The sequence below is a fragment of the Manacus vitellinus genome, unplaced genomic scaffold, assembly GCF_001715985.3.
Source record: "Manacus vitellinus isolate BGI_N305 unplaced genomic scaffold, ASM171598v3 scaffold_3_pilon, whole genome shotgun sequence".
NCBI classification, from domain to species: Eukaryota; Metazoa; Chordata; class Aves; order Passeriformes; family Pipridae; genus Manacus; species Manacus vitellinus.
The window spans coordinates 46621525-46649184 of record NW_021940535.1 but is presented as its reverse complement, the minus strand read 5'-3'; the positions used below and the strand labels follow the sequence as shown (position 1 = coordinate 46649184).

General features: G+C 38.0%; 1 protein-coding gene across 1 annotated transcript in view; it reads right to left on the bottom strand.

The window, feature by feature from the left end:
- The window catches only part of PTPRN2 (protein tyrosine phosphatase receptor type N2), a 642799-nt gene that overhangs the window by 372005 nt on the left and 243134 nt on the right, over positions 1-27660 (bottom strand). The window contains exons 8-11 of the mRNA XM_029961907.1: positions 24566-24820; positions 23193-23233; positions 21111-21478; positions 1235-1321 (exon numbers count right to left, since the gene is read on the bottom strand). Coding sequence (XP_029817767.1) covers positions 1235-1321; positions 21111-21478; positions 23193-23233; positions 24566-24820 — 751 coding nt within the window. The remainder of the gene's footprint in view (positions 1-1234; positions 1322-21110; positions 21479-23192; positions 23234-24565; positions 24821-27660) is intronic.

Sequence of the window (27660 nt, the reverse complement as noted above, 5' to 3'; positions counted from 1 at the left end):
AGTTTATCTGCTAGTGTTCAAAGTCAAGGATGCAAATTCTCTTTACAGGGAAGATAATAGAATATCATCAGGATTTGTAATTTAAAAACTCAGTTTTCATAAAAATGTATTTCATGAAATACAACCGAAAAAATTCATCAAACAAAGCAAACAAATATGGGATTATTTTCCTTCTCAATAATTAAAGTCAATGTGTCTGGTATTTTTCAGGTTTCTAAAAAGATTTTTTTCCCCAGTAGTCTATTTTTCCATACATATACAGTAATAAAAGGGGTAGAATTTTATTTCCAATTAAGAATAAACACTTCCACTATAGATGAAACATCATCAGACTATGACTTAGAGCATTAAACAATGAATTCTGCAACTGAAAGTTAAACAAAAGCTGATGTCAGCACAAGTGAGGCTGAGAAAGACTCTGCACTTCAACAACCCAACCCATGGGCCAAAGCAAGCAGCCCCAAGCCCTCTGAAACACAGGCTACCTGGACATCAGTCATTTTCTGTGCACCCAAGATGTGGCTCTTTCCAGCAAGTTGTTGAAACCCTCCCACAGCTCACCCTTCTTTGCCATTCCTTTTATATCAAACTACTTTTATTTTCTGTTTCATAAAGAAAGAATGAAGTTTTGTGAAGTAAATGTTCCTACCAAAATGCTTCCAGAAAATCCTCACTCTGAAGCTCTTTACTGGACATGGCAGATCCATAACCTCCTAGTTCATGACATTAACATGCAGAGCATCCATCAGTATGAATCATAGGAGGAAAAACAGTAGCTCAACATAGTTGAACTCCCTGTGACTTTTTAAATTAAAGTAGCTGACCAAGCAGCACGACCCAGGGTGCCATGTGCCAGACTCAAAGCCAGGGACTCAAATTCTTTATTCATCTGTGATGTAACTTTTCCCCTCGGCAATGCTGGGTATAATGACCCTTCACAAGACTTTCCTTACCTAGAAGCTTTTACATAAGGTTGGTAATATTTTTACAGCACTTTGAACAGATTATTTTTCACTATGAAAGCACAGAAAAGTTTCAGTCTTTATAATTCTTTCAAAATAATTTGTTCCTGTGTGTAGGAAACGTTACAAAGATCATCACAATGCTCTCTTTTGCCTCTTGCACATTCTCATTAATTTTGGCATTTAAGAGCACATATCTCCTTGTAAGACAAACTATTCAAAAATAATGAGAAATCAAATCAAATAAAAAGGAGCAAATTCCATGTACATACTTGACATCATCGAAGACACTCATCTGCAGCTTCAGGAGATCTGCCACTTCCTTTATTAACTCCAAGCCCTTTTCCACACTCAGGGGGCTGTTGAAAGGGAGCAAGAAAACAGAACATTACAAAAATGGAACTCATCAATACTTGAGAGGCTAAAGGTCCCAAAAGAGTTATCACCTTGGCCTCTTTGAGCCTGAAAGCCACCACTAACTGTATTCCTGTCACATAGTGATCGTGATATCAAGGGAATTGGGATCAGGTGCTTCTTCAGGCATGATGAATCACCTGAATTTTCCAGCAATAAGACAAACAATAAGGTGTAAATGGAATTGTTAGGAAGTGTAATGGGCCCATGATGCAGCAACCAGTTCATCTCAGTCCTCAATAAAAAATGTAATAAAGTAAAAGGACAGAAAGAAAGAAAAGGATTGACGAGACAGGGAGGGAAACAAACAATGAAAGTCAAATTGCAGGCTCAGTATCAAATGGACAAGGGAAAAGCGTATTTTTAAATTCATTAGTTTTTAAAATGAATCTTTGCCCAGTGAAAGGATACAAAATTATTATGGATTTGAAAGTAAACAATGGAGCAAGGCACACAGTCCAGAGGACACTGATTAGATACATAGGATTTAGCTTAGTGTGTGCATACACTGCTGACAGAACTCCCTTTAAATCTTTTTAACCTTTGTCAATGCCACATTTACATTTTTTAATTTAGAAAACAGGTTGCAATCAAGCCTAACACAAGAAGACTGCTATCATTTTAAAAAGCACTTATCTAGATGCAAAATTTATATTTGCAAAAATTTCAGGTTATTAGAGTTGTTACGACTCTAAAGATGCATTAAGAACATTCCAACCCTAATATAGAGATCATAGCTTGCTTAGATGTAGTTCAGTTCTATGGAACCATATAAAAATTATTAAGGAAATAAAAGGATACAGAAATTCTATAACAATGTCCAGTGAAAACAATATATGCAACATTCTCTGTCTAAGTGGTGATCGTAGATTTATTCTCAACAATGTTAAAGCCCCAAAGATCATAAAATTAAACCTTACAAGCTAATCTAGCTTATGCCACGGTAATGAAGAAGCAACTTTGATGTAACCCAGGGGAAAAAAGGTTCTGTATTTTTTCCTTCAAGGATATATAACAGGTAGGAGAAGAAGGTGTCAAAAGAAAGTGTGTAGTATTAGACACAGTCTTTTCAATTGGACTAAGGGGACATTTTTTTTTCAAAGCTTTTTACAAAGGTCATTATTTCTGCCTCACAGTTAAAGTTTTTGAATCTAATTTTACATCATGGTAATCATTGCCACCATTTTATTTATTGTCTGCAATGAGCACTGGCTTTTTTGGTTGTTTTTTTGGTGATTTTTTGTTTGTTTTGGTTTTTTTTTGCACTGGGTTCTGCATACACTGCCCTAAGGGCACCACTATTTAAATAATGGGATGTCTCATGTGGATCTTGGTTAGGATGGAATTGCTCAGCCTCCCTTCATGCTTCTAACCCAAAATGCTCAAGAGACCTCCTGTCACACAAGCAGAGGTAGCCCCTCAAGGCACCAGATAAATTTAGAGTTTTTCTAGATGTCTAAGACAGAAATGTTCTTGCGTGAAAGTAACAAAAGAATCTGATTGATTCTGCAAGGAAAAAAATGTACTATAGATTATTCATAAAACCCTTATATTTCAAGGATTGACAGTGGGTAAAAATGTGATCATTCCCATCACCATGAAAGCAGATTGTCATAGTGACTCTGGGGTTTATGTGTTAATTAAATCTTTTCTCCCGAAGATGTTGCCTTAAATTTTACAGGAATGATTGGTGTCAGCAAGTGGGCTTTTACTGTAATAGCAAGTCTGATGCAGGCAAAGACTATTGTGTACATTGGCGAGGGTTTTTTACCAAGGGAGCCTCATTTGTAAAAGCTCAACCTTCTACTCCCTGCTTCCCCCTCCTCCCCTGAAAAAACACTCCCCAGCTTCAAAACCAAGATATGTTGCACCAAACCACTGCAGTATCAGTAAATTGGGGATGTAATCAGAGCATTTGAGCGCTGCAAGCCAGAAGTGATGCTGGAGGGAAAATGGGAGAGAAAATGGTGCTGGAAGGCCATTCTTTTGCAAGTCTGTGCATCCAAGACTAATCTTAGTAACTCTCACACAATATGAAACTAAAACAGAGAGGTTTAAAACCTCGGATGCAGTTTGGTAGGCTAAGAAATTTTCATTCATAATGGCACAGGATAGCTGCAGGACCAATACTCTTTGGTACCAGTGCTATTACTGATCACACTGTCATATTTGGAAGACTCTCATTAAGAATGATTACAATCCCTATATCCAATACTCTTTGGTACTAGTACTATTACTGATCACACTGTCATATTTGAAGACTCATTAAAAATGATTACAATCCCTATATTTTCCAATGCAATTTTCCCAGCTTCTCAACATTGATACATTCTAGTACTGTTTACTACTGTCTAATGACAGTTGTGTTGTATGAGAGTAGAATATTCAAAACCTTTCTCCAAAAATGCCAGACCATAATTTTCCACACTAAATTTATGCTTGGGTTTTGTTTAGTGTAGCATTTTGCTCAGTGTTCCATGGTTTGTACAGTGATTGCCTTTGACTTTGTTTACATGGAGAGAGTAACACCGTTTTCACCAGCACAGTGTTAAGCAAACTAACCTACCTTGTGCAACAGCACCTTAAACCAATATCACCTATCTGATTTCAGGCTTATATAAGGAGAAGGCAGAAGATAATCTTGCAAACATCATTATCCTCCTGCCCATGGCCCTACCACACATCCCCAGTGCAAGCACACAGTACTTGTGGAACAGACAATTTTTGTGGTCTTTCACATACTATGTTTAGTTTTCAGCCTGCTTGATTCAGTTTCCGTGTTAGGGAGTGTGGTTTTTCTTAGGAATATGTTTCCTCTATTGATTGTGAGGATGCAACAACTATGGAACTAATTCGTCAGAAAGCATTACAATAAACCAAGGAAGAAAGACAGAAAATAGTTTTCAGGTAAGGAAGAAACAGTGAGATACTCCAGAAAGAAATTGTAACAGTAGAAAAAAGACTCTGCAGACAACCCTGAAAACTGAACTGTTTTACCAAGGCCAAAGACTTGGAGAAAATTTACTGGTAGGATTCATATTGCTTTGTCTGAACTGTCGAGATGGTCACTTCAGTACCAGCGGGGGAGGAGGGAGGGAAACCTCCTTTTGGTCCTGGGCCTTGCTGGCACTCTGAGCAGCACGGCACAGAGTGAGTCTCTGGGCTGGGGGCCCTCAGGTTCAAGATCCAACACAGGTCCAACTCGTGCATTTTCTTTCAGGAGCCTGTAATAAGGCATTTCAGTACACTAGTAATGGTGAATCCTTGGAAGAGAAATCACAGTTTACATGGGCCTCAGAAATACAGAGCATGAGCTGGAAAAACCAAAGGCAGCAAAATGACTTTTCATGGATGCCATTTATGTTTCCCCAGTTCTCTTGAGGCTGGCTAATCCTTTCCATGTCAAAGGAAACTAATGGTTTCTGCAGTGTATTTAACAGTCCTGCTTGATGGGCACTGGAAAAAGGCTCCCCAGAGAAGTGGTCACAGCACCAAGCCTAACAGAGTTCAAGAAGCATTTGAACAATGCTTTGAGGCAAATGATATGATTTTTTGGGTTGTCCTGTGCAGGGCCAGGAGCTGGACTTTGATGATCCTTGTGAGTCCCTTCCAACTCAGGATATTCTATGATTCTATCATTTGATTTCACCACTAGTCTTTTTGATCAACTTAAAGATTTCTGATCACCTTTGATCTAGATTGTGGCCTTAGGAAGAGTCAAGTCTTGCATGGCATTTTTGCAGATGATATAGATGTTGCCAGATCAAATATTTAGATAATGCTTACTTTGGGTTTCCTGCTTTTGGCGTCATTTCACTTGCTGTTGATTTCTCTTTTGCATGTTCTTTCAAGTTAACTGTGCTAAAATACAATAAAAGCAGCCAAACCAAAATGCAAAACATCTCACAGTTTAAAATAATTCTTCTGAGACCCTTTTTAGGTTTCCATCTCCAGTTCTCTACAGCTTGGCGGAGGAAAAGAGAATCAGAAAGTACGTAAAATTCATGTGTAACTAACTTTCTTCCATTGCTTTACCTTCTAATGCCTCCTCTATCTGTGAGTGCTACCCTAATTGTTACTCTTTAGCTGACAGATTCAGACCCTACGGAACCAGTAACAGAACTTTGTCTCACTCAGATGCCAATCTCTAGCTCATATTATTGGTAGAATATACTTTGGCAAACTAGTGACAATGAAGAAATAAATGGCTAATGAAATATAAATATTTTGTTTGGGGTTTATGTAGGTATATATTTATATAGTTTTTAAGTCTAGTAGAATATCATCCGCAAAGTACTTCTCTCTTGCTTTTGTTTAATCTCACTTTTCAGGGCATGGTTCTTTCACTAAGCTAGTTATACCTCCTGGAGAATACAGCTCATACCTCTGCTAAAAATATGGTAGTAATAAAGTATGTTATATGGTAGTAATACATTATCCCTCCAGATGAAATGAGTCCCCAGCTCAGTGCAAGACTATGATGTCATGATTTAACCTCATGCCATAACCATGAAAATTTCCATATCCATTTCAACCATGTGAAAAATAAGTCATCCAATTTAGATCTGGTTGGTTGACCTAAAAGAATCCTGAGCCAATCATCTCCCTATAATTCTATTGGGAGTTTTGTCTAGCACATCAAAACAAACAAACAAACAGGCAGGATCTAGGCTATAAAGCTATTTTATTTAGAGGTAAATCTGAAATGAAAGTACAGGAATAAATATTTCCTAACTTTAATGTGAGCTGCTGAGCACTTCTGAAAATTAGTGTAATCCATTTAAATGTTCAGGAGTGGATTTGGGAGCCAACTTTATGTAATTGTCAAAGCGTTTCCACAAAGTATACTGGACACTGAATCCAGGAAAATTAGATTGTCTGGTGAAAATAAGATTCTGTATCTTCCAATGTCTAAAAACCTCCCAGTGAGGAAGATGAAAACAGAAATATTTTAAGAAACAATCCACTTACAGAGGTAATTTAAATAATAGAACACTGTATGATAATCTTCCTCTACTATTGACTATTAAAGATTACAGTTTTCAATTTACAAGAAAAATGCAGTGATGAGGAGTCATTTCTAAAATCTGGTCCCAGAAAGTTGGCACAACTCAGAACAATCCCATCAAGGTTTGTTCCTGCTACAAAGTGTATGGACTATGCTAGCTTTTTCTTTTTTAATCTGTCTATACAATCCCACCTTTTTCGGTGGTTTTATACATAAGTGAGAGAATATCTGTAGCTGAACAAATTATGAATGAGGAATAGAATATGTCTTCACCTGGAAGAGGTCTATCAAGTTACCACGGTCAAGACATCTTCCTGACCCTCAATTCCACTATCCATAAAATGAAGGCAATTATACCAACTTTCCTTGTCAGGTGTCACATAAAAGATGGTTATTATTTGACTTGCATCCCTTCTGCTTCTAAGAATAGAACGAGCAGCTCTATTGCCAGTGAATATTACTCCCTACCAAATATGGAGCAGATGTTGTAGTAGTGAGTAATACAGAACATGAAAATTAACTTTTGGTTATAATAAAAACTTCGCTTATTCCCCTACCAAAAATTTTGTTCCAACCTTTCTCAGCACAGGGGATCTGGTTGATTTTTGAGCACGTTTTACTGATTTTAGAGCATATTGAGAGCACCTTGATCAAGGTGAAGTTAACTTCTGCCTCACTGGTGAGTTAGTTGTCTTGCTAAAGGCCTACTGTGGGCATGTAGGATCCTACTGTAGGACATTAGAGTTTTATGGACCAGACATGCTTCATGAATGGCCAATTAGACCACTTCAGGAGGACTAGCGCTGAATATTGGATGCTGACCTCAAGACCAGTTCAGCTTCATGCTACAATTATCTGTTCAGTGTTACAAATGGATTCCATGTTCCCAAGAAATTCCCAAGACAAACTACAAATCTGATGAGTGAGGACAATCACTTTGAATAATGGACTATTTTTGACCTGGACCTAATGATTTATGCATTCAAGGCTCAAAGTTTCCCCTTCTGGTTAAAGAACAGGAAGAAAACATGCAAATGAAGGCACAGGAGGAGTTCTGCAGGGGGAGACACTGGCAGCATGGCCAGCTCTGCATGCTGAGCTAAATGGAGCTCAAACTCTAATATAAGCCAGTGGGCAATGTCAAAGGGAACAAGAGGAAAAACAGAAGTAAACAATGATGAAAACTATATGTTCTGTATTTCCCAACATGCCTGTCAAAACAATCCCATAAATTGATCCATTTTGGTAGCAAAAAATCCGATGCAGTTATACAGATGGCTTGATTGCTGGCGTTTGCCAAGCCTGCTCTCAGCCTGAGGAGAGCAACATGTAGTTCAATGTTATTCTGAGGTTATGTCAGTCTCACAAGCAGTTGCTCTCATTTTCTTTTCCTCCTCCCAATTGCCAAGTGCCTTTGGAAACCCACTTACTGAACTCCGAAACGCTCCCTTAGTGCCGTCATGCAAATTATGTATTGTCTTTACCAGACTGTACCTAGTGCCCTTCCAGTACTTTGTTTAGCAATTGTAATGCAGCACTATAATGGACACCCAGTCAGCCCTGTCAGATTGGTTCAATTGAATCATTTTCTGTAAAAATGAAGAATAATTTACAGTACAGAAATAGGCCTGACATTGGGAATTGCAGTCTTTAAACCTAAATGTCAGTCTAATGCCCGGTAAAATCTTAAGTAAGGTAGGGTTCAATTCACCTAAAATTTGCTTAAATCAGAACACAGGCAATGAAGGCTAGTTTGTCCATTTTCAAGAGTGCTGAGCACCACACTAAAATTACAAGGCATTTCTCTGCAGCCTGAAAGTTGCCTGAATGCTTAACTACAGTCCTCCCAGGAGTATCATTAAGTGCCTTTTTTGACGAGGTAAATGACACTCCCACCCAGACTCTCTTTTGCTACCCAGACTCAACACTGGCATCTCCACTCCACTTATTCACCCTGGAGAAGGTTCAAAAGTTTGGCTACACCTGAGTTCAGCTTGAATAGTATTAAATACACATCTAAAGAGGATGAAGTAGAGTTTGAACAAAGGACTTCTGGGGAGGACACATTTTATTTAGACTAATGTTTACTTTAAAACACTTTCAATATTTACTAATGTAAAACACACACATGCTCAAAAGCTCTTTGGACCAGCAGTTTTCTTTACTTCTGAGTGCTGCATGTTAAGAGTCAGATTCTGTCTTGCACATTATCTGTCTTTCTCTGTTGCTTTTAGGCCTGAAGATGAATCACTGGGTGATGGACAGTGCTATCTCTCAGGTCTGGTACAGAGAGCAGTTGTCCAGGACGTGGGAGTTAAAACTGCTCAGACCAACTTCAGAAAGATCTGTTCCATCTCCTGCTTCACTTTCTAACCCCCACAGTAATAAGCAGAACACAAGCAGAAGACACTAGACACATAGCTTGTCAGCAGAGGAGCACTAGACACACTGGATCCCAGAATATCCTACTTGTTTGGCATGTCTCAATGAGACAGGGAGATACTTTGCAGTCTGGGCTGTCTTCTGGGGTCTTCAAACGTCCCTTCTAATCAGTGGAAGAAAGAAGGTACCTAACCTCCCTGTGTGGGTATGTCTTCACCTGTCTCTCAAGGAGCTCAATGATGTGAAATGAAGTGCATGACATCCTTGGGGAATGTGTGCAGCATCCAGCAGCTATAAGTTTGGTACCTAAATGAGGTAGTCTGGCTTTCACTTTAAATTCTGAAACAACCACATTTCAGCTTCGAACTTAGAAAGGTGCCTTAAAGGGAAAAAGTACATGGATAACAAAACACACACCCAAAGCTCTTGAAAGCAAGATGATGAATGGACTAAATCTATTGAAGAATTTAACTTCAGTAATCAACTTTTATTAAATAATGAGAGTTATACACAAGTCAAAGTGTTGGGTTAGAATGGTAAGATCCTTTCTCATTTGGTTCTTTAACCACTGATTCACATGTTAGCCAAAAAAAAAAAAAACCTATCAGAAGACCTAGTCTGACAATTGCCTGGGTGGGTTCACCAAAGATCAGTGGTGGTATTTTACTTTAGGGGCTAATATCAGGTTTGATCTGAAAAACATAATTGTGTTGGTCCTGTCTACCTCTGCATTTATTTTGGATGTTTAAGATTTTTTTACAGTCATTGACTTAGTGGATACGAATAGGAACCTTTCTCCTGACAAAGATTTTTTTTTTTTAGTACTGATCTGAGAGTATTTTTTTCCCTCTAGTCTGTCTAAATACTGACTTTTAAGAAAGATGCATTCCATAGTTTAAAATAACTATTTAAGAATGTTCCACCTGGCCATTTCTCAATAATGTCACTGTTTTGACTGACATCAAATTGGTGCCCTCTTATTGACAGGACAACAGTCTATAACTATCACTTTCTTAACATGCAGCATAGTCTCCTTAGTACTGAAGATAAAAAGCTAAACCTAAAAAAAAACCCAGAAAGTAAGTTCAAAAATATGGGTCTGGAACACCATATGGAATGCTTAGAGAGTCAGATAAAGAGTCTGCCTTTAGGATTAATAATGTTGAGGACTAGTTTCCTCTGGCTGCTCAAAGCATTTGGCAGCAGCATGGACATTGCCCAGGTGCGGGCAAACTGCCGGCTGATGGGAAGCTGGGAGGAGAAGCCTGGCCAGCTCCAGCACAAGCTGTCATCCTCTCTCCATGCCTGGGAAAGAGCAGGTATGTTTGTCACAGGGCTCAGGCTGAGCAACAAGACTCTGAGGTGTCTGAAGGAGCTTCTTTAGAATGACTTACAGAGTTGCTAGGAACTGTCTGTTTGCTTATTACTTGCTCTAATGAATACGAAATCTTAAATCCAGCAGAGAGGGGCTGTTGTAACACCTGACAGTAGCTTCAGCATTTTTAACCACCCACCTTCGTGGGCCAATATCAGGCTTGATTTCTTTCCCACTGTATCTCCATTCTCAGTGCACTGCTTGGCAAGGAGAAGCAGAGGAGCCGGAATGCCAGGACTTGGGCACTGCCTCTGCATGGGCAAGGGGCTGGTGCATACCAGCTATGACTGCTTTGCCTGTTAAAAGCAGTCAAGAGAAAAGGGTAAAGATCAGGAAAGCAATTTCCAGTTCCTGCTGCTGGGATAAAGAAGGAGTGAGAAGAGCAATGCTGAAGGAAGCACATTCCCAGCAGTGCACACTAACCCCAGACCCTGAGTCTGTTCCCAGCAGCAGTCATCAGCACAAGACTGGAGGTTATTTTAAACCACTTTGGATGTGCTACTGCCTGATTTTCTAAAACCAGCAATAAATACAGGATAACCCAAAGACAAGTGCTAAGGAATAAAGTCCAAGAAAATCCTGGAAAAGTTCTGAAGGAGGGCTAGAGAAGTGGTCATCTGAGATATGTCTCTGCAAGGGCAACCTAAGGAGCAGTCTACCCTGGGAAAAACAATGCCTTGACAAACAAAAGCCATTAGTTCTTTAATTTTTCTTTTTTTTTTTTTTTTTTGTCTTGGACACTGTTGTGTTCACACTGCTAATAAGCAATGAAAGAAAGCTGTAAAGATGTTAAAAAAGTTGTTCAGTAACAGTATTCAAAAAACCAGTATTTCCTCAATTCCCTGAGCAAAAACTTAGGGGGGTGAGTGTTGACAAGAAATTGCCAGTATTCAGGCAGTTGCCCAAATTCCAGTCATAAGGTATCAAACCACCCATATTCTATCCCAGAAGTACTAGGAACACCTGACCAAATAAATGAGAATATTATACATGAAAAGGCCAGAGTCCAACTGACTCGTTATCTGACTCCAGAGGTCAGGAATGGGCCATTTTATCCTTACATGAACCTCATGAAATACATGAGCCTTGTGTTTAATAATAATTTTAGCCATGCCCTTTCCCTGTGCACTACGTGTACTGCAGCCCAGGTCAAGAACAGACAGCAGTGAGTTCCTCTTGCCTTATACCCTGCAGCAAGAGTATTTCTTCTGAAAACAACTAAGATTGTCATACAATTTTACAAGCAATTAGTTACTGTGATAATGTATATGCTCAATACTTACAAAAACCTCTCTTTTTTAAAAATCCCCAGCTGAACTCTTGCCCTCAGTGATATGTATTAAACTAGTTTGTGTTTTAGAAAAGCACATTTTGAAATGGGCCACCGCCTTCAGGATTTGCATGCCTTCTTTTAAATTTTCAAGTCTGAAAATATGTGCCACCATACCAAGGGCAGGATTCATGTATATAAATACAGCAAATCTTTTCTTCAAATTTTCCACAGCCTCAGAGCGCAGACTATGAGGAGTTTTAAGAATACCTTTTGTTCTTTTTTTTTCCCCCAAGTACTATTTTTGTTAATGTCTATTATTCTGTCACACTTATTCCAGCTGAATTTCATCTACCATTGTGCTCCTTAATCCCTCAATGTATTTAAATCCATCTGGAATTTTTCTAAATCCTCCATAGTTCTTCCTAAGAGAGACAATTTGCCGATGAGGTACCACTAATCTCTCTACATGCTGAGAAGCAGCAGTTCATGACGAATCTTTTCCTCCTATCTCATAACCAGTTCTTAATCCGCAGTGACACCCTGGCCCTTGCTCTGTGACTCACTCTCCTTAAAGTCAGTATGAAGAGCATCCCATTTATCTCCTGTTGATTTGAAGGGTAGGTACAACTTGTGGTTTTGCTGCAACATCAGCTTTTCTCCCAGGAGAGTCTGATGTATCTCAACAGAAGGTGCTTCGGGTCTGAGGGTCTTCTGTGTGTCGTGCTGCCGAGATGGAAAAGAAAGGGCTCTTGGCACTGCCTCCTGGAGACCCAGGCTCAATGGCCCTCAGATATAAATAGCCAAGATTTAAAATGTGTAGCTTAAAATAGTAGCTAAAATTAATGTGGTCTCAGAGTCAGGGAACACAGCACTTCTCCATCTCAGAGAAGCCATAAACAATACTAGGAAAAGCTTTTATTTTAAGGACACAGTTTAATTCTTTTGGATTTATCTTTTTTTCCACCTTTTTTTTTTTCTGCTAAGATTAGTAAATATTTTAAAAAGCAACATAATGGGGAAGCTCAGCTACTGAAGTATGAAATAGATTGATGTGAAGCTTTTTGTGTGCAAATTTCGGCAGTAACTGAGCTATGGGAGAGCCGCTGATGCTATTGCAATAAACACATGTAGCTTTACCAAAGTTCCACAAGAGGTATTCACCACCATCTTTGCACTGACTTCTGTCTCCTGGGAATTGGCTTCACGGCACTTTTTAGCTCACCAACACCACTGTTCTCTGACCTGAAAGGTCATTTACCAAAACTGGCTCATTTAGCTGCTACTGCCATCATCTGAGCCCCACCTCCCACAGTCCAAAGGAAAGATGTTGCATTTGCCTGAGGAGGGAATAAATGGAGTATGTTGCCATCCACATCTGCCCCACGGATGGAGCTCCTGCATCATGTCAGAGAAGACATGGCAACACAGTGACATGACCCCGCCGTTCTCATCAGGTTGGCAACCATCAGTACAAAGCTATTAAATCCAGCCTTTCCAACTCCTACTTCTCTTTTTCTAGACACAAAGGAAGTCCCAGTCATCAAAAGAATAATGCATATTATCCATACAATGGAGAAGAAACTGAGACATTAGAGGGGTTTGCTCCAGGTCATAGAGGAGGTAAGTGCCATAGCAAGGACTACTGGGAATATTTTGAATCAAAGTAATTTATAGTGTTGCCATTAAATTCTTTCTGAGCCTACCAAGCCTAAAAAAAACATTTAGACACTGAAATTGTATTTATTTCTCTTGTCTGGAAGTGCCCCTGAGAGTAACTCATCTGATAATCTATAATGAAAGTCCTGAGCACTGATGCTTCAAGTCCAAGGTGTTACAGCAGCCTGCCTTGTCTGTCTGAGTTCTTTTGTCCGTGGTTTAGTGCCGTTTCATACATCCTGAAGCACACATCCCCAGTAAAGACTTAGAGAATTTCATGGATTTAGTTTGGTTTTAGCGTGGTCTGTGTCTTATATTAAGCTATAAAATTATTAATTTTGTAAATGGTTTGCATTTACTCAGAATTCATGAGACCAACCAAGTAACTTCTAAGCACAGAACTATCCACTGGATTGTTTGAGAGCTACCAGACTTCACAGCACTGTTATCGTAATCATTTTAAGGACACAGCAATTTTATTGCATTGGGCTGCACTTTCGTTTTTCTATGCTTGTTTCCTCAAAGGCTTTATTAGCCATAAAACCTTTTTAAGCTTACTTCTGTTTTGACAGCTCAGCAAATTCCCACTTTCTGTAATTTTTTCCCTCTTTTCCCAACACCAGTAAGTGTGAATTTAAACCTCTTAATACAGACAGGTTCAAGTCCAGACCAATTTGTAACACAAATGACACTCGCTAAAAATCAATGGCAGTGGTCAGGCCACGAAGGTCAGAGGAGATAACGGCATCATGGAAACAGGGGAGTGAGAGAGAAGTTGAGAAGGATCAACTCTCTGGAGTTATAATGGAAGTGTGACACTGTGCCAGCCTGTACTTGCATTACTTCGAACATGCACCACCTCCAGCTGTGTTAATAGTAACAAATTCATACAGATGGCTTGTCGCTACCAGAAGCACAGAAATAATGGCAATAATCTGTGCCATAATTGTGAGCCCTCCCTTCTGAGGCTGAAATGGACCCCGCCAAAGTGCTCCCTAATGCATTTTAAGCTGATTGCTAGAAACAGCCATGGAGTTCACTTGTCGTGCACCCTGAATCTCTGATGCAAAAAAAAACCTTGAAAATGCTAAACTGTTCTTTCATAGCAAATCACTTCTCCATAAAAGTAATTAATAAATGAGATTGAGGACAACTGGTGATACACATTTTGATGCACTTCTGACTTTTCATTCTTTCCCTTCCTTAAAATTATCCATCTTTCTCCAAGGCAGCACAAAGCCTAGACCAATTTATAATGCAAATGGTTTGAACTAAAAATGACAGAGAATGTCTGACGTCATAGTGTTAAAAGAAAGAAGTTAAAGAAACACAAGTATTAGTTGATAAGGGGACTAGAGCACCATCCCTACGAAGACAGGCTGAGGAAGTTGTGGGTGCTCAGCCTGGAGAAGAGAATGGTTTGTGGAGACATAGAAACCTTGCAGTGTCTGAAGGGGGCCTACAAGGAAATCAGACAAGGGCCAATGAAAAGGCAGAATTTCTACTCAAAAGAAAAAAATAATTTTTTTCTCTGTTCTAATTTATTCTGTGCGTTCTGAATTAGTCCTCACTTATTTTCTATTTATGAAATGACTCCATTCTAATTTTTAGTGGTCAAACATTTACATTTTGTACACATTATCTGAATTAAGAAATTAAAAATAAAAATCAGGCTTGAAAATTAAATGATGGCATTTTTATATCTGAGCTTCCCAGGACTGGGATGAACAACATTGATGAAAAGGTACTATCAGATAATAGACTGCATTATGATACTGTATGCTACATTCCCAGGAATCCTGATCTTTGGCTTTTTATTTCTCACTCATTTCAAAAGTTTAAAATTCATCACTGTTTCATAATGACCCGGACGGTAATTAACCAAAAAATATTGTGATACACTAGAAGTATTGACCACATAGCATTGTGAGACATTGCAGCATCTCAGGGTTTTAACAACTACCACTGTTTGTGGAAACAAAGCACAGTCTCCAGCCCCATCCCTAGTCTGGGGATATGTAATGTGCATTTCTATAGCCTGGAGCCAGCAGAGGAACCTGAACCTGCTCACAGACAGGTTGTGGAGTATCTGCACCAGCTGCTCTCCCAAAGACTTGGCATGTGAGACCTGAACAATGGATGCTAAGGTGGCACAGAATGCATGCAAAGACAGAAATTGGAGTTTCTGGGAATGTCTGGTCTGGAAAACCAGGCCAAGAGCCATTTCCATTCAGCTAAGTGGAGAGATACAAATGTGAGGGAGTCCTTGTGGTGCTACTGGGGACTCCAGGCACACTCCCACAATTGTCTATTGCCTTTCATCATCTCAAGGGACCAGAGTGATTCCTTGTCATTATTGTCATTAGTGCAACACATGAGCTGGTCATCAGATGCATCAATTAGAAAATTTTCTCTCTAAGTTCCTCTAGAAGGGACAATCCAGAGCAAGTCCCAAGAGACATAAGAGGAAAACATCTGGAAAAGTGAAGCCCTTTGAGAAGGGAAAGATGGACACTTGGAAGGACTCTTCTCTTGTAAAGTGATCTACATCAGCAGGGGAGAATCATGTTCTGTCATAATGTATTTCAACAGATCTTGAAAGTACAAAAGCTAAGGGCAACTGAAGTAGAACAGATTATCATATTATCTCTCCACACATAACAGATAATAAATTCAAAATATACAAAGCTGAATTCTTGCAAAAAAACCCCAACCAAACAAAAGCCAGTGTTTATTGCTCTCTGTGGCAAAGCCACATTAGTTACCACTTTTCTGTTATTTTCTTGTGGATGAATAAGAGGCATGAACTATCATTTTCCTATGGGAATGTATAATATCAAAAATAAGGTAGTGAAGGAGTAATGTGGGGGATATAATCTCTATCACTTTCTAAGTACCACAAGAAAACTGGAAAATTACAGATGGGAAAAAGATTTTAAGTCTAGAAAACTCTAGGGATCATGAATAATTACATGCGAAGAGTTAGCAACAAAAGATTCTAGAACTATGTCTCTACCAGTTCTGGTGCTGAGATAGAGTGACCAAATTGTGCCTACTAGATAATTTCATAGGCAAGGATTTTCCATGTGTATTATTCAGATAGGGGGTCAAGTTGTGCTGTCAGAAGCAAAACCTTGGACTTTAAAATCAATTACGAACATTTATAGAACCTATTTATACAAGGGAAGAGTCTTCTAAGGAAAGGGACAAAGAGAGAGAAAAAATGTTACATTTAACTTTTTTTTTAATCTCAGCAATGCAGTCCCTTGGTGATTTTATCAGACTTCAGTATCAACAGATTTTCTCTTTTATGTATGTTTATAATTTCTTTTAGTTTTTAAAGCTAGTTGCAGAAGTTAATTGAAGAATATGCACAAATCTCTTTCCCTTGACAAAGTGCACTTGTAGGTAGAATAAAAACTTCCAAAAGGACAGTGAGATATACAGAGGAGGTCAAATCTTTTTGTATATATGTATTGAAGGACAAGAACATTCTGTTATTATTTTCTAAAAACAGCTGAAAAGCCTTATGGAATAAAAAACTCAGCTTCTAAGAAACATCAAGACCTTCCAGTAACTAAGAACAATAAAACATATCAGACCTGTTTCATTGCTGTAGAGCTGGTGATTCATTTTTCCTATTTATTTTAAATTAAATTTTTAAATGCAATTAAAATGTTTCCACCTGGTAGGGGAAACAAATAATGAAGATCATAAAAACACAATTCTTTAATGACCTGCCTAGGAAAACAGAAAACTTGGGGAATAAACCAAGAGTTCTGTACAACCCAGCTTCAGGGTCCTAACCTGAACACCACCCTGAGGAAAGTAATCATTATATGCAAAGCAGTATCATTTATCACATTCGTAAAGGTGAAGAAGTAATATCAAGCATTTGGAATTAACCTAACCCTTCAGCACACTAAATGGGTCAGACTAATCATATTCAATAGCAATTTTATACTATAAACACAAGATCAGTTTTCAGCTTTTTCACAACACCTGAGCAGAATACCAGAGACCTCAAATGAAATGCACAGACATGCATGTAGGATCCAATTCAGTTAAGAAGCTATGAGCAGATTTACAGCCTATGTAATTTTACATAGACAGTCTGGAATTGAGAGTTAACATATGACAAAACATGAAATATCTAGGAATTGCCTAATACAACAATGCCAGAAGTTGGCTCACAAGCTAAGAGAGCTGCCATAAGCTGTCTGTGTTCTAGTCTGTGATCTAGTATTTATATGAAAAACTACAAGCACATGCCTTCTGATAAATCACAAAACAGGACAGGCTCCTCTGCATTAGATGTCCAAGCATGGTGTCAGGTGAGCATGACTTGATTTGAAGCTTGAAAGACTGTGATAAGTAGTAAAAAGAGATGAACTTTCAAACTAGGATTTTTCTTAGTGCGTTTAAGTCTAGCTACTCAATCTCATATTTGAGAAATTGCATGCCAGCTTGGCTATTTAAACTGCTGAGCATGCAGCAGCTTACATTTAGTTTTACTGGAGGTGGTAAGAACTACATATTCTGGAAAGTCAAGCTTTGGCTTTCCTCATGAGACACTCAGGAGACTAAACACTGTGTAAATGTTTTGATTGTGGGATCTAGGCCCTAATTTTAGAGCACAAACTGCCAAACAAATGGGAGCACTGGCATTTTTTTGAACACAAAAAAGAAAGTTTTCCAAACTTGAAGAACTAGAATTTCAGAAATAGGAAGAGCTCTTTTGTCCTCTTATTTGAGAACTCACGCTGATGTATCCCCACTATAGCAGAGAGGTATTTTATCACTATGCTTAAAGTAGAATATAAATGAAAATAACCTCTAGATATCATTTTCTAAAACATAAGATTACTTTAGAATTTCAGAGTTAAAATTAATAAAACAGTTCAAAGCAATTACACTGAGAAAGAAAAAAATCTTTTTCACGCAAATTCTACAGTGGTAAAATTGCAATTTTTTGAAAGGGAAAAGAGTAAAGAAAATAAATCACCAATTTGATTGGTTTCTCAGCATAATAAAGTGCTGAAGCAGCACAGTGGAGGATTTGCTGGACAATTTTCTACACTGAAACTGTCAATTCATTCCAAACCTTAGCAGTGATGGATATTATGGATTGGTATGGATTGCATTTCTCCAACCATCCGAAAGGTCACTTGACAAACACAGCAGGAGTGACCTATTGTTCTTGCCATTGACAATCAGACTGCCATTTGGACAAGTCTTTAAAGTGTTACAAATCTTTTCTTCAACTATTAGATGGAAATGTTTATCTTTGGTTTGTGGCACAATTAAATGCTGGTATCTTAGCAGTTCATGGAGTTCACTGAAACAGTCTCAATATCTCCTCTGGATCGTACTTGCAAAGCCTCAGAAGCTAATAGTGAATGGATTGCTCCTGAAATGTCAACTACACCACCAAGCAGAGTGACCTTTATGTTGGAAAAGACCTCTAGCATCAAGTCCAACCATGAACCTGGTACTAAGTCCACCACTAAACCGTGTCCCTAAATGACATATGTACACATCTTTTAAATACTTTCAGGGATGGTGGGCAGCCTGTTCCAATGCTTGTCAAACCTTTCTGTAGAGAAGTTTTTCCTAATATGCAATTTAAACATCCCCTGTGACAAGTTGAGGCCATTTCCCCTCTTGATCCCTCTGACGAGCCTGCCCTCCAGCAGATCAACACTCTCTCCCAACTTGGTGTCACCTGAAAAGTGACAGAGGGTGCATTTGATCTCCTCATTCAGATCATCAATAAAGATAATAAATACTCAGTACTGAGCCCTGGGGAACACACTTGTGACCGGCCACCAGCTGGATGTAACTCCATTCACCACCATTCCCTTGTCCCAGCCATCCAGGCAGTTTTTCACCCAGTGAACAATGGACCTGTCCAAGCCATGAGCAGCCAGTTTCTGCAGGAGAATGTTGTGGGAAATGGTGTCAAAGGCCTTAAAGTCTGGGTAGACACATCCACAGCCTTTCCCTCATCCACTTAGCGGGTTACACTGTCAAGAAGAGATTAGGCTTGTCAAACAGGACCTGCCTTTCACAAACCCATGTTGGCTGGGCCCTGCCTCCTGGTTGTCTTTACATGCTGCATGATGGCAAATAAAGACAATCCACTCCATGACCTTCCCTGGCACCAAGGTCTGGCTGACCAGCCTGCAGTTCCCCAGATCTCCTTCCAATCCTTCTTGTACAAGGGATTTACATTTGCTGACTTTCAGTCAACTGGGACCTGCCCAGTTAGCCAGGACTGCTGGTACATGATGGAAAGTATCTCAGTGAGCACTTCATCCAGCTCCCTTGGTACCCTTGGGTGAATCCCATCCAGCCATGGAGGATTATGTTTGTCTAAGTGGTGTAGTGGATTGATAACTGTTTCTTCTTGGATTATGGAGGCTCCATTCTGCTCCCCATTACTGCCTTCCAGCTCAGGGGGTTGGGTACCTGAGGAACAACTGGTCTTATTACTAAAGGCTGAGGCAAAGAAGGCATTAAGTAACTCAGCCTTTTCCTCATACTTTGTAACTGTGTTTCCCCCCAGTATCCAGTCAAGGATGGACTTCTTTCACTTTATCTATCTAAAAGCATCTTGTCCAAAAGTTGCTAAATTTATAATAATCTAGTACATAAAAAAGTACTTTTTGTATTTCTCCTACTGAAAATGGTAAAGAGTCTGAAGAAAACTGTGCTGGATTATATCAGTTTATATGGAGTCCTCTAGAACCAAGAACATTTGGACAAATGATCTTCTTCAGCAAGTTTCATTGAATAATAACAGACATAATTCAGGGAAAACCCATCAGTGGGAGACTAGCAGGAAGAAAACCAGATAAGATGACACAGTGAAGAATCTCCAGGTTGTGAACACTGAAATTCAGAACATTTCCCACTACACGGAGCTCTGAAAGCTCTAAGCTTTACAGAATTTATGAGCCAAATAAAGTCTGGATGATCAAAGGAGATGGTGTCATTAAGGTACTCTTGGGTATAAAGGAGCCTTCCAGATTGATGTGAGTTAAAAGAGCTGGGGGAAGTATTGCTGAGCTGAGGAAAAACTGGCTTCTACTGCTTCACATAACATTCATAGGCAGGATCCAAGAGGTGCAGTTAAACTGGGATATTCCATCAATTTTTGGTCTGTTTCTGATATGCAGCCACATGGATTTCAAAGCAACACAGTATAGTAAAAACACAAATCCTCCACAATTCTGTTGCCTTCAATCCCATTAAGAATTTTGAGGCAGTCAAAAGAATCAATCCATGCTAAAGAAGTTCCTGTCTCAGTTTCTCTATGATGCTGGGCAGTGATTTGTAAGCTCATCCTAAAAATTCCTAATTTCTCACAGAAGATGAATCATGATCACTAACCAAATATAGCATTGCTCTCACAGGGGGAAAAAGGATGTAAAAGTGCCTACACCATTCTAAAATCCCAAATGTTCCTGTAATGAACTGTGTATCACTAGGGGGCTAAAGTTGTCTTTTGAAAGTACAGCATTAAATGTCAAATTCATTACTGACATGACCTGAAATCATTAGGTCTTTCTTTCTAAACTAGCTGCATATGTGATGTTTGGAATCCTATATGTGTCATTTTCAGATCAAAATGAAACCACAGAGAAAATATTGCGCTTTATTATTGTGGGTGTCATTCTTTGAAAGAATGACTCAGGCATTGATATTTAGACTACTTTCAAGTCAAATATTTAAAGCCTGCATCCTAACCATAAGCACACTTACTGACATATTGGAAGGTCACTGGAACATGAGAAGACAGAGAGAGGTCTAAGCAAAAGACCTACAATCATCTGCAAGGGCGGAAAGGCAACTGTAAGAAAACGGAACTGTTTTCTTGTATTTTCATCAAAGTATTGAACAGGTCCCAAACAGTTTCAGATGTATTAAAAATCAGGCCTGTGGCATTTTCCTCTTGCACATTCATATTTCATTAGGTGCAATGACTTTATCTTTTCTCCAGTTAAAAATGCCATTCAAATTGGCTGCTATACTTACTCCTTCACTGTCACAATGTAGCCGTATTCTTTCTCCTCAGAAGACTTCACTTCAAGTTGTAAGCCTTGTCCCATGTTTTTCTGAGGCTTTTCATAGGAGTTTCCATCCTGCATTAAAGCATTCTTAATCCAGTACCTGGTCTTACTCGGGTCATTGGAGTCAGATTCACTGTTCTCTGCAGTTGTCAGCTCCCTTGAGAAAGTCTCACTTTTTACATTTTCCACACCAGCATTTATTTCTTCTGAAGAGTCAGTTTCTTCAGATTTCTTGGTTTCTATCTTAGTAGATTCTTCAGGGCCAAGGTCTTTGGGCACATTTTCAGATAGTGCATTCTCATTCAAGAATTTAATTAGTTTTGCAGTGTTCTCCTATATGAAAAAAAAAAAAATTAAAATTAAGCACAGGAATGATATACTGAACCAAAACTAGATTAAATCTTTCAAATTCTAATTTATATGGCAGAGTCTACTCATACAACTGTTGCATGGTCATTTTTGTAATTTCTGTAAGCTGCCAGACTGTGTTAAGAACATAATGTTTACTCAGTAATAATAAAAGAGAGCATTAAACTATGCCACTATATTTTTCCAGAAGTTTTCATGTGTCTGTCTGTTTAATTATTGATGAAAATAAAACTTTATTATCAGCTAAGTTAATGAAAAGGAGAAAGAATATAAATATCCATCAACATATCTATGTGTTGGGCCTGGAAAGGTGAATACTTCTTAGGTCTCACCAGTTACAACAGAGGAGAGGGAACAGATATTATATGACCAATTCTATTTCACTTGTTCATCTCTAGAAATGGTGACAAACTGTGAGTGATCCAATAAGCTAAACATATGATCACAGAAAAAGAAAAATCTGTCTAATAAATCAAAACAATAATCAAATGAGCAAAAGTCAAAACATGTGCCTGGAACAATTCCTTAGCTGGTTTCATTACATAACTTTATTGCAGCCAAGCATTTGGGAGCAAATGATGGTTATTGGGCACTTTGTGCTCTGTGTCAGAGTTTATTCTATTCTATCATATCCTCGATTCAAACTGCCACTGAGAAATCTATACATGGCACCCTCTGTAAGTCTGTTGTAAATACAGCACTTCATTCCTTGAAGAATTTCATCTGGTGGTTAAAGCTTCTGCCACATTGTTCATGTGTGTGTTTTCCTTGCTTGGTAGAAGGGTGGAAGAGATTTTACTGTGAACAGAAGAGGATTTGCCCGTTTATGGTCTCAGAGTATCAGCCCTTGACAGAGTATATAGTAGGAGAAGTTTCACAGAGTTTTTAAAAGTATTCCTTTGACATTTTTCTGCTCCATGAAACCCAGAAAAATGAATATACTTCAAAAATGGCTGAATATTGGAGAGAAGTCCATAGGATACAATTCAAAGCTTATGAGGAATATTGTAAAAGTAATCTGGATAAATGCTAAATTTGATGTTAATAGCTAGGGTAAGAGATGTAATGCCCAGAACTTTTGAAATGTCTCTGATATTCAATGAATTAATGGTAACACATGATATTCAATGAATTAATGGTAACACATAAAACTGAATGACAGATCCCATGAAAGGAGAGGGAATTTTGAAATACAGCCCATCCCTGTCCCAACACAAACCTTCAGAGGGAATATATTTACTCATTCACTTCTGAAAACCAGTGAGATTATCTGGGTAAAGATGCTTACATTCACCAGAGCTAAGAGCCAAAGGACAGGGAAGAGTGTTTTCAAGAACACCTCAATACTCAAAATTTATTAACTTGAAGAAAAGCCTTAATTTGTCTGAACTTTGGGAATCTGTTATGAATTATCTCTATTTACAAATTAAAGAAAGGCAAAAAAGGACTTGATTTTGCTTTTTTGAACAGCAAACCTAATTTTGATTAAGACTTAAATCAACGTTCATTTGATATTTCAATGCATCAACAACAACTTGCCTATTTGTGATATTGAATCATAGCCACAGAAAACACAGAACAAGTCTTACATTTCAGAATTGTGTTTTTGACCTTCACTGCATAGAAACCTGATATTCTGAGATGAAATACTTGTTTTATTAAAATACCGGTACTCTACCTCTTTATCAGTTCTTGCACTGGCTTCATGCACTCCATTGTCTGTAGGATATGAAAAACACCAATATATAGTTATGAAGGGCAAACACAATGTACAAAACAAAGACTCTCATAGGCTGCTTTGTAGCAGTGGCCTTTTTATGTAATTTAAACATTAAGACATCAAAGCTGAAAGGGCACAGTAAAGAGCACTGTATAATTTGTTATTGTTATTCTAACCCCACTTTGATAGCAAATTAATGCAAGATCAATAGACAGAGTACTTCAAGAGCCTAAGTAATAGTGTTATTTTGCTAATTAAGTGTCCAGTTGTCATATCAGTTTAACAATATCTAAGCAAAAAAACCCTATGAAATTGCTCTAGCTGAATGAACATTTAGAGTAAAAAAAAAAAGGAAACATATACATCCCTCATACATGTTTTGGTGGAAGAAGATGACTTATTTCAACAGATATCATTCACCAAAACCATATTACAGCTCAACTACAGTGATGATATTCAGTCACTTCCTTAACCTCAGTCAAATAATGCTGGCTTTTTGATTTATGAACTGGGTGTTATTCTTCTTTCTCAGCATGATTTGGTTTGGTCCTTCTAATATACAAACAGATTTGGCAACTAAAATAACCAGAATATTCCTAACTAGTAAGGATTTCAGTATAACACTATGAAAAAAGGTAGTAAGTTAAAATAACTGTTAAGGATTTATAGTATACATTTCTGGTGTCCTAGATATTATAACATTCCTAAAATAGAAAATGACTGACTGATAACAAGTCCCACTGTGGTATCCACTCATTAATGGCAATTACTGTAGCTCCTGAATCTGCATCACCAGGAAAATATATATGGAGACAGAAGCAAATAACCATAATAACTCTTTTTATTCCCTAAGCAGGAAAGGGAACAAGTGGTTTTGTACCTCTACTTGTCTCAGACTTTCTTCTGCAAGTAATTGTGGCACATTAAAGAATGAATACCTGTAAAACATTTTTTTTCCCACGTTTTGAAATACATCTTGTAATATAATAATTTTCATTATCATTTTGCTTAAATATCTCATTCTCAAGAATAGGAAATTAGACCAAACAGCATAAAGCAATTCGTATTTCAATATAATTGTGTGTGTAGGGTTATCTTGTTTGAGAACCTTGAAGGCCAAGTGTTCACAAACAGATTTTTTTTGGTAAATAAAGAACCCATTGTAAAAAGAAAAGAGCAAAGCTAAAATTCTGCAGCCTTTGGGGAAATACAGAAATTTCCCTCACGACTTCTTTGAAATGGATTTTTAAAAGTCTGACACCAATGTGAAACAATAGAGGAAAATTTGGGACACCTGGTTTTTTGTTGTACTTAACTATTATAATGAATACCTGGTATATTAATGCTGTTTTCCATTAATCCCATCTGAAACTCTGTCATTCCTTGAGCATCTCCTTTCTTTGTTTGTGCTTCTGTTTTGTCTTCTCTAGTTTTTCCAGCACCATTTTGTGTTTCTTGCTGAATGTCAACACTCTGAATTGCAGTGGCGATAGTATCAGCGATCTCATCCAGTTCCGTTGAGCTGAGATTCTCCACGTTCACTTGATGTTTCTCTAGGTCCTTCAATACATCTTTAATAAGTGTCTCTGGATCACAAAACAGCATAAGCACATGATTTAGCTGCACACATGAAGCACATGTGCCTATATCAGAAAGCATCTTTTGTTTTTCCCAAAAGACAGCTTTTCCTTCCTGGAGAGCATCTGTTTTCTAAAGGAAGGCATACACATTCATGCAGCATTAAATGGATGTTAAAGTTTATGACAAGGTGGATCTGTGTCAGGAATGGGTGATGTATGCCACTACAACCCAGCAAGTTGTCCTAGAGAGAGGGCATAAAATGATCACTTTTTCCTTACAAGAAGAGCATTGTTTCCTAGTCAAGACTGACTAAAAATACTGAAGAAACATGTTGAGGTAGCTTAAATTTTTTTTAGCTGCAAAACAGTGCAAACAACACTACTGTGTCTTAGAGATCAAGTTTCTTTGTTGATTTGTTCTTTGCAAGATGAAGAGCTATACAGACTTCTGGGGGAAAAAAATGAGAGTCAGATATTTTTCCCTTCAATCAAAAACTCCTCTTCAGTTAGAAGTGGTATAGGTATATATCCATTACATACATGGATATGAAAAAAAAAACCCTTCTAAACTTTATTGATTTCTCTTGGAACTTAAGTATTTTCTCAAAGATATATATATATATATAAAACTTGTTTGGGTTTGTCATCTGTGAATGTTTTACCAGTCACATTGAGGAAGAAAACAAAAAAACCCCAAAACAACAAAACAACCTGGATGTGATAAACCTTTTGAAGATAAGGAGATTCAAGGACAATGGATATTAAGGGTGAGTCAGAAGATGGAGCATAACAGCTCTTCAGGGAATGCAGTTTTCTGACTGTATATATTGCATCTATATTTCAGTACCAGTCTGTATAACTCTGCAAAACTCAGCCTAATGTCCCTTGGAGTATGAGAAACTAAAAGCAGGGCTTACTGTAGCCTACCAAAACCATTTTCAGTCATGCCTCTGTTCTGCTTATTCATTTTGATAAGGATTTTAGCACACACATGCATATGCATGCAAGCAATAAAACTCTTTCTCATAGGCAGTATTGTGTAGGAAGATATGGACTGCTTTTAAATCTCTGTTGAATGTATGAATTTACACAAAAGCAGTGTGAAGACAACATTCAGTGTTTTTTCTCAATAGTGACATTCTCCCTGTTAAGCCCTGTGATTGGACGTGTTCATCATCATCTTTAAACAAGACTTTTGGACCATGCTGTCAGCTTTCAGGTTTACATAATGTGAATTAAAAAGCAGGAAAAAAAAAACTGATGTAAGAAGGGTTAAAAAGAAGGAATTTTTTTTTTCATAGCAAAGCAGAAAGAAGTAGGTAAAGACCAGGAAAAAGTAGGTGTAGTCAAGAAACTTTTCTGCTCCAGGGAAGAGGCAGTAGAATATCTCTGATTTTGCAGGGAGACAAGCATCAAGGATTATTTATCATTGGCAAAAAGATGCCTTACTTTGGATACATCTGTCAGCTTTTGGACCCCTCAATGTTAACTGAAGAGGTGAGAGCCAGCAGCTAACTATCAGCTTCCCACTGCCATCTCAAGGCAAAGATTAACTTCCTCCAACCTGGCCCATAATTCAACAACCCAACAAAATGCCATTTTCCCTTAACTAGTTAGTCCATATAAAGCAAAAAAACTTAAACAGCTTAAATAATAGGTTCATTGTGAGTCAAAGAGCATGTTGACACATGGGGAAGGTAGTTCTGATTTACTTTCTGTTCCAGGTGAAAAGGAAACCTCTTTCCAATAATCCACCATGATGTTATTACAAAATTATACTGATTTAATTATAAAATTCAGCTGACTTTGTAAGCTGTGAACTTTTGAAATTTACCTTAAAAAAAGATAGTTTTAAGCACATTTACATGCTGCTATCAATAAAAAAGACAGGTTAAATCTGTGATGTTACTTCAAACTGTGACAGCCGACAAAGATTTTGCTACCATACTGAAATAGTGGAGTGCTTTGTACAGGAAAGTGTTCAGCAATGAGAGTCAAAGACTTAAACTCACAATCTGTGCCAAATTCTCTTGGCCAAGATACTTGGAGGCAGCAAAATTAATATGGAAGTTTGATGGAAGCTTAGCAACACTTCAGAGAAAACTTTGAATACTTTCCTTTCCACATTTCATTTTATTGTATCCATCCCCTTTATGAATTTAACAATACAGTAAAAACATAATGACCAAATGCTTTAATTTAGAAAGGTGATCTACAAGAGCAAATTGGTCCAAACTGCAACTAAAGTTTTCAATAGACTTGATTAACCTGAGTTCAAGAAACTTTTTCAAGAAGCACAACAACTACCTGGCAGATGGCCACTTGCATATGGTAGCAATGCTGAAAATTAAGCTGTTGGAAAAAACAGTACTGCCAGATTACCACAGGAGCCTTGTGCCTTCTTAGGTATAATTTCTGTTCTTATGTTTTATAGAACTATTGGGCAATAACTTGACAGAAAAAACTAAATTATTGAAGCAGAGCTAATAAAGTCAGAAAAGAGAATATATGTCAGATCCGAATCCAAACTAAAACTTTACAAATAAAACATCATTGAAGACAAATCTTGAAAGAGAATTATATTTCAGGACATATATAATTAAAAGAGTTATATTAATGTAACACTACTAGATTTTTGTTTGTTTCATTTGATTCACAGCCAGCTGTCAAGATCAACTACTGAGCTGCTCAACAACTGCAGTCAATGTAGCTTTGTCATTTCCATTCCATTTCCTTTTTTCCAAACTAACTTTTTTCTGTACCTATTGTCTTAGCCAAATCTTATCTCTCCAGCCCACTTTCATAGGTTCATAGTCAATTAAAAAAAAAAGGTTCAATGTCAAACA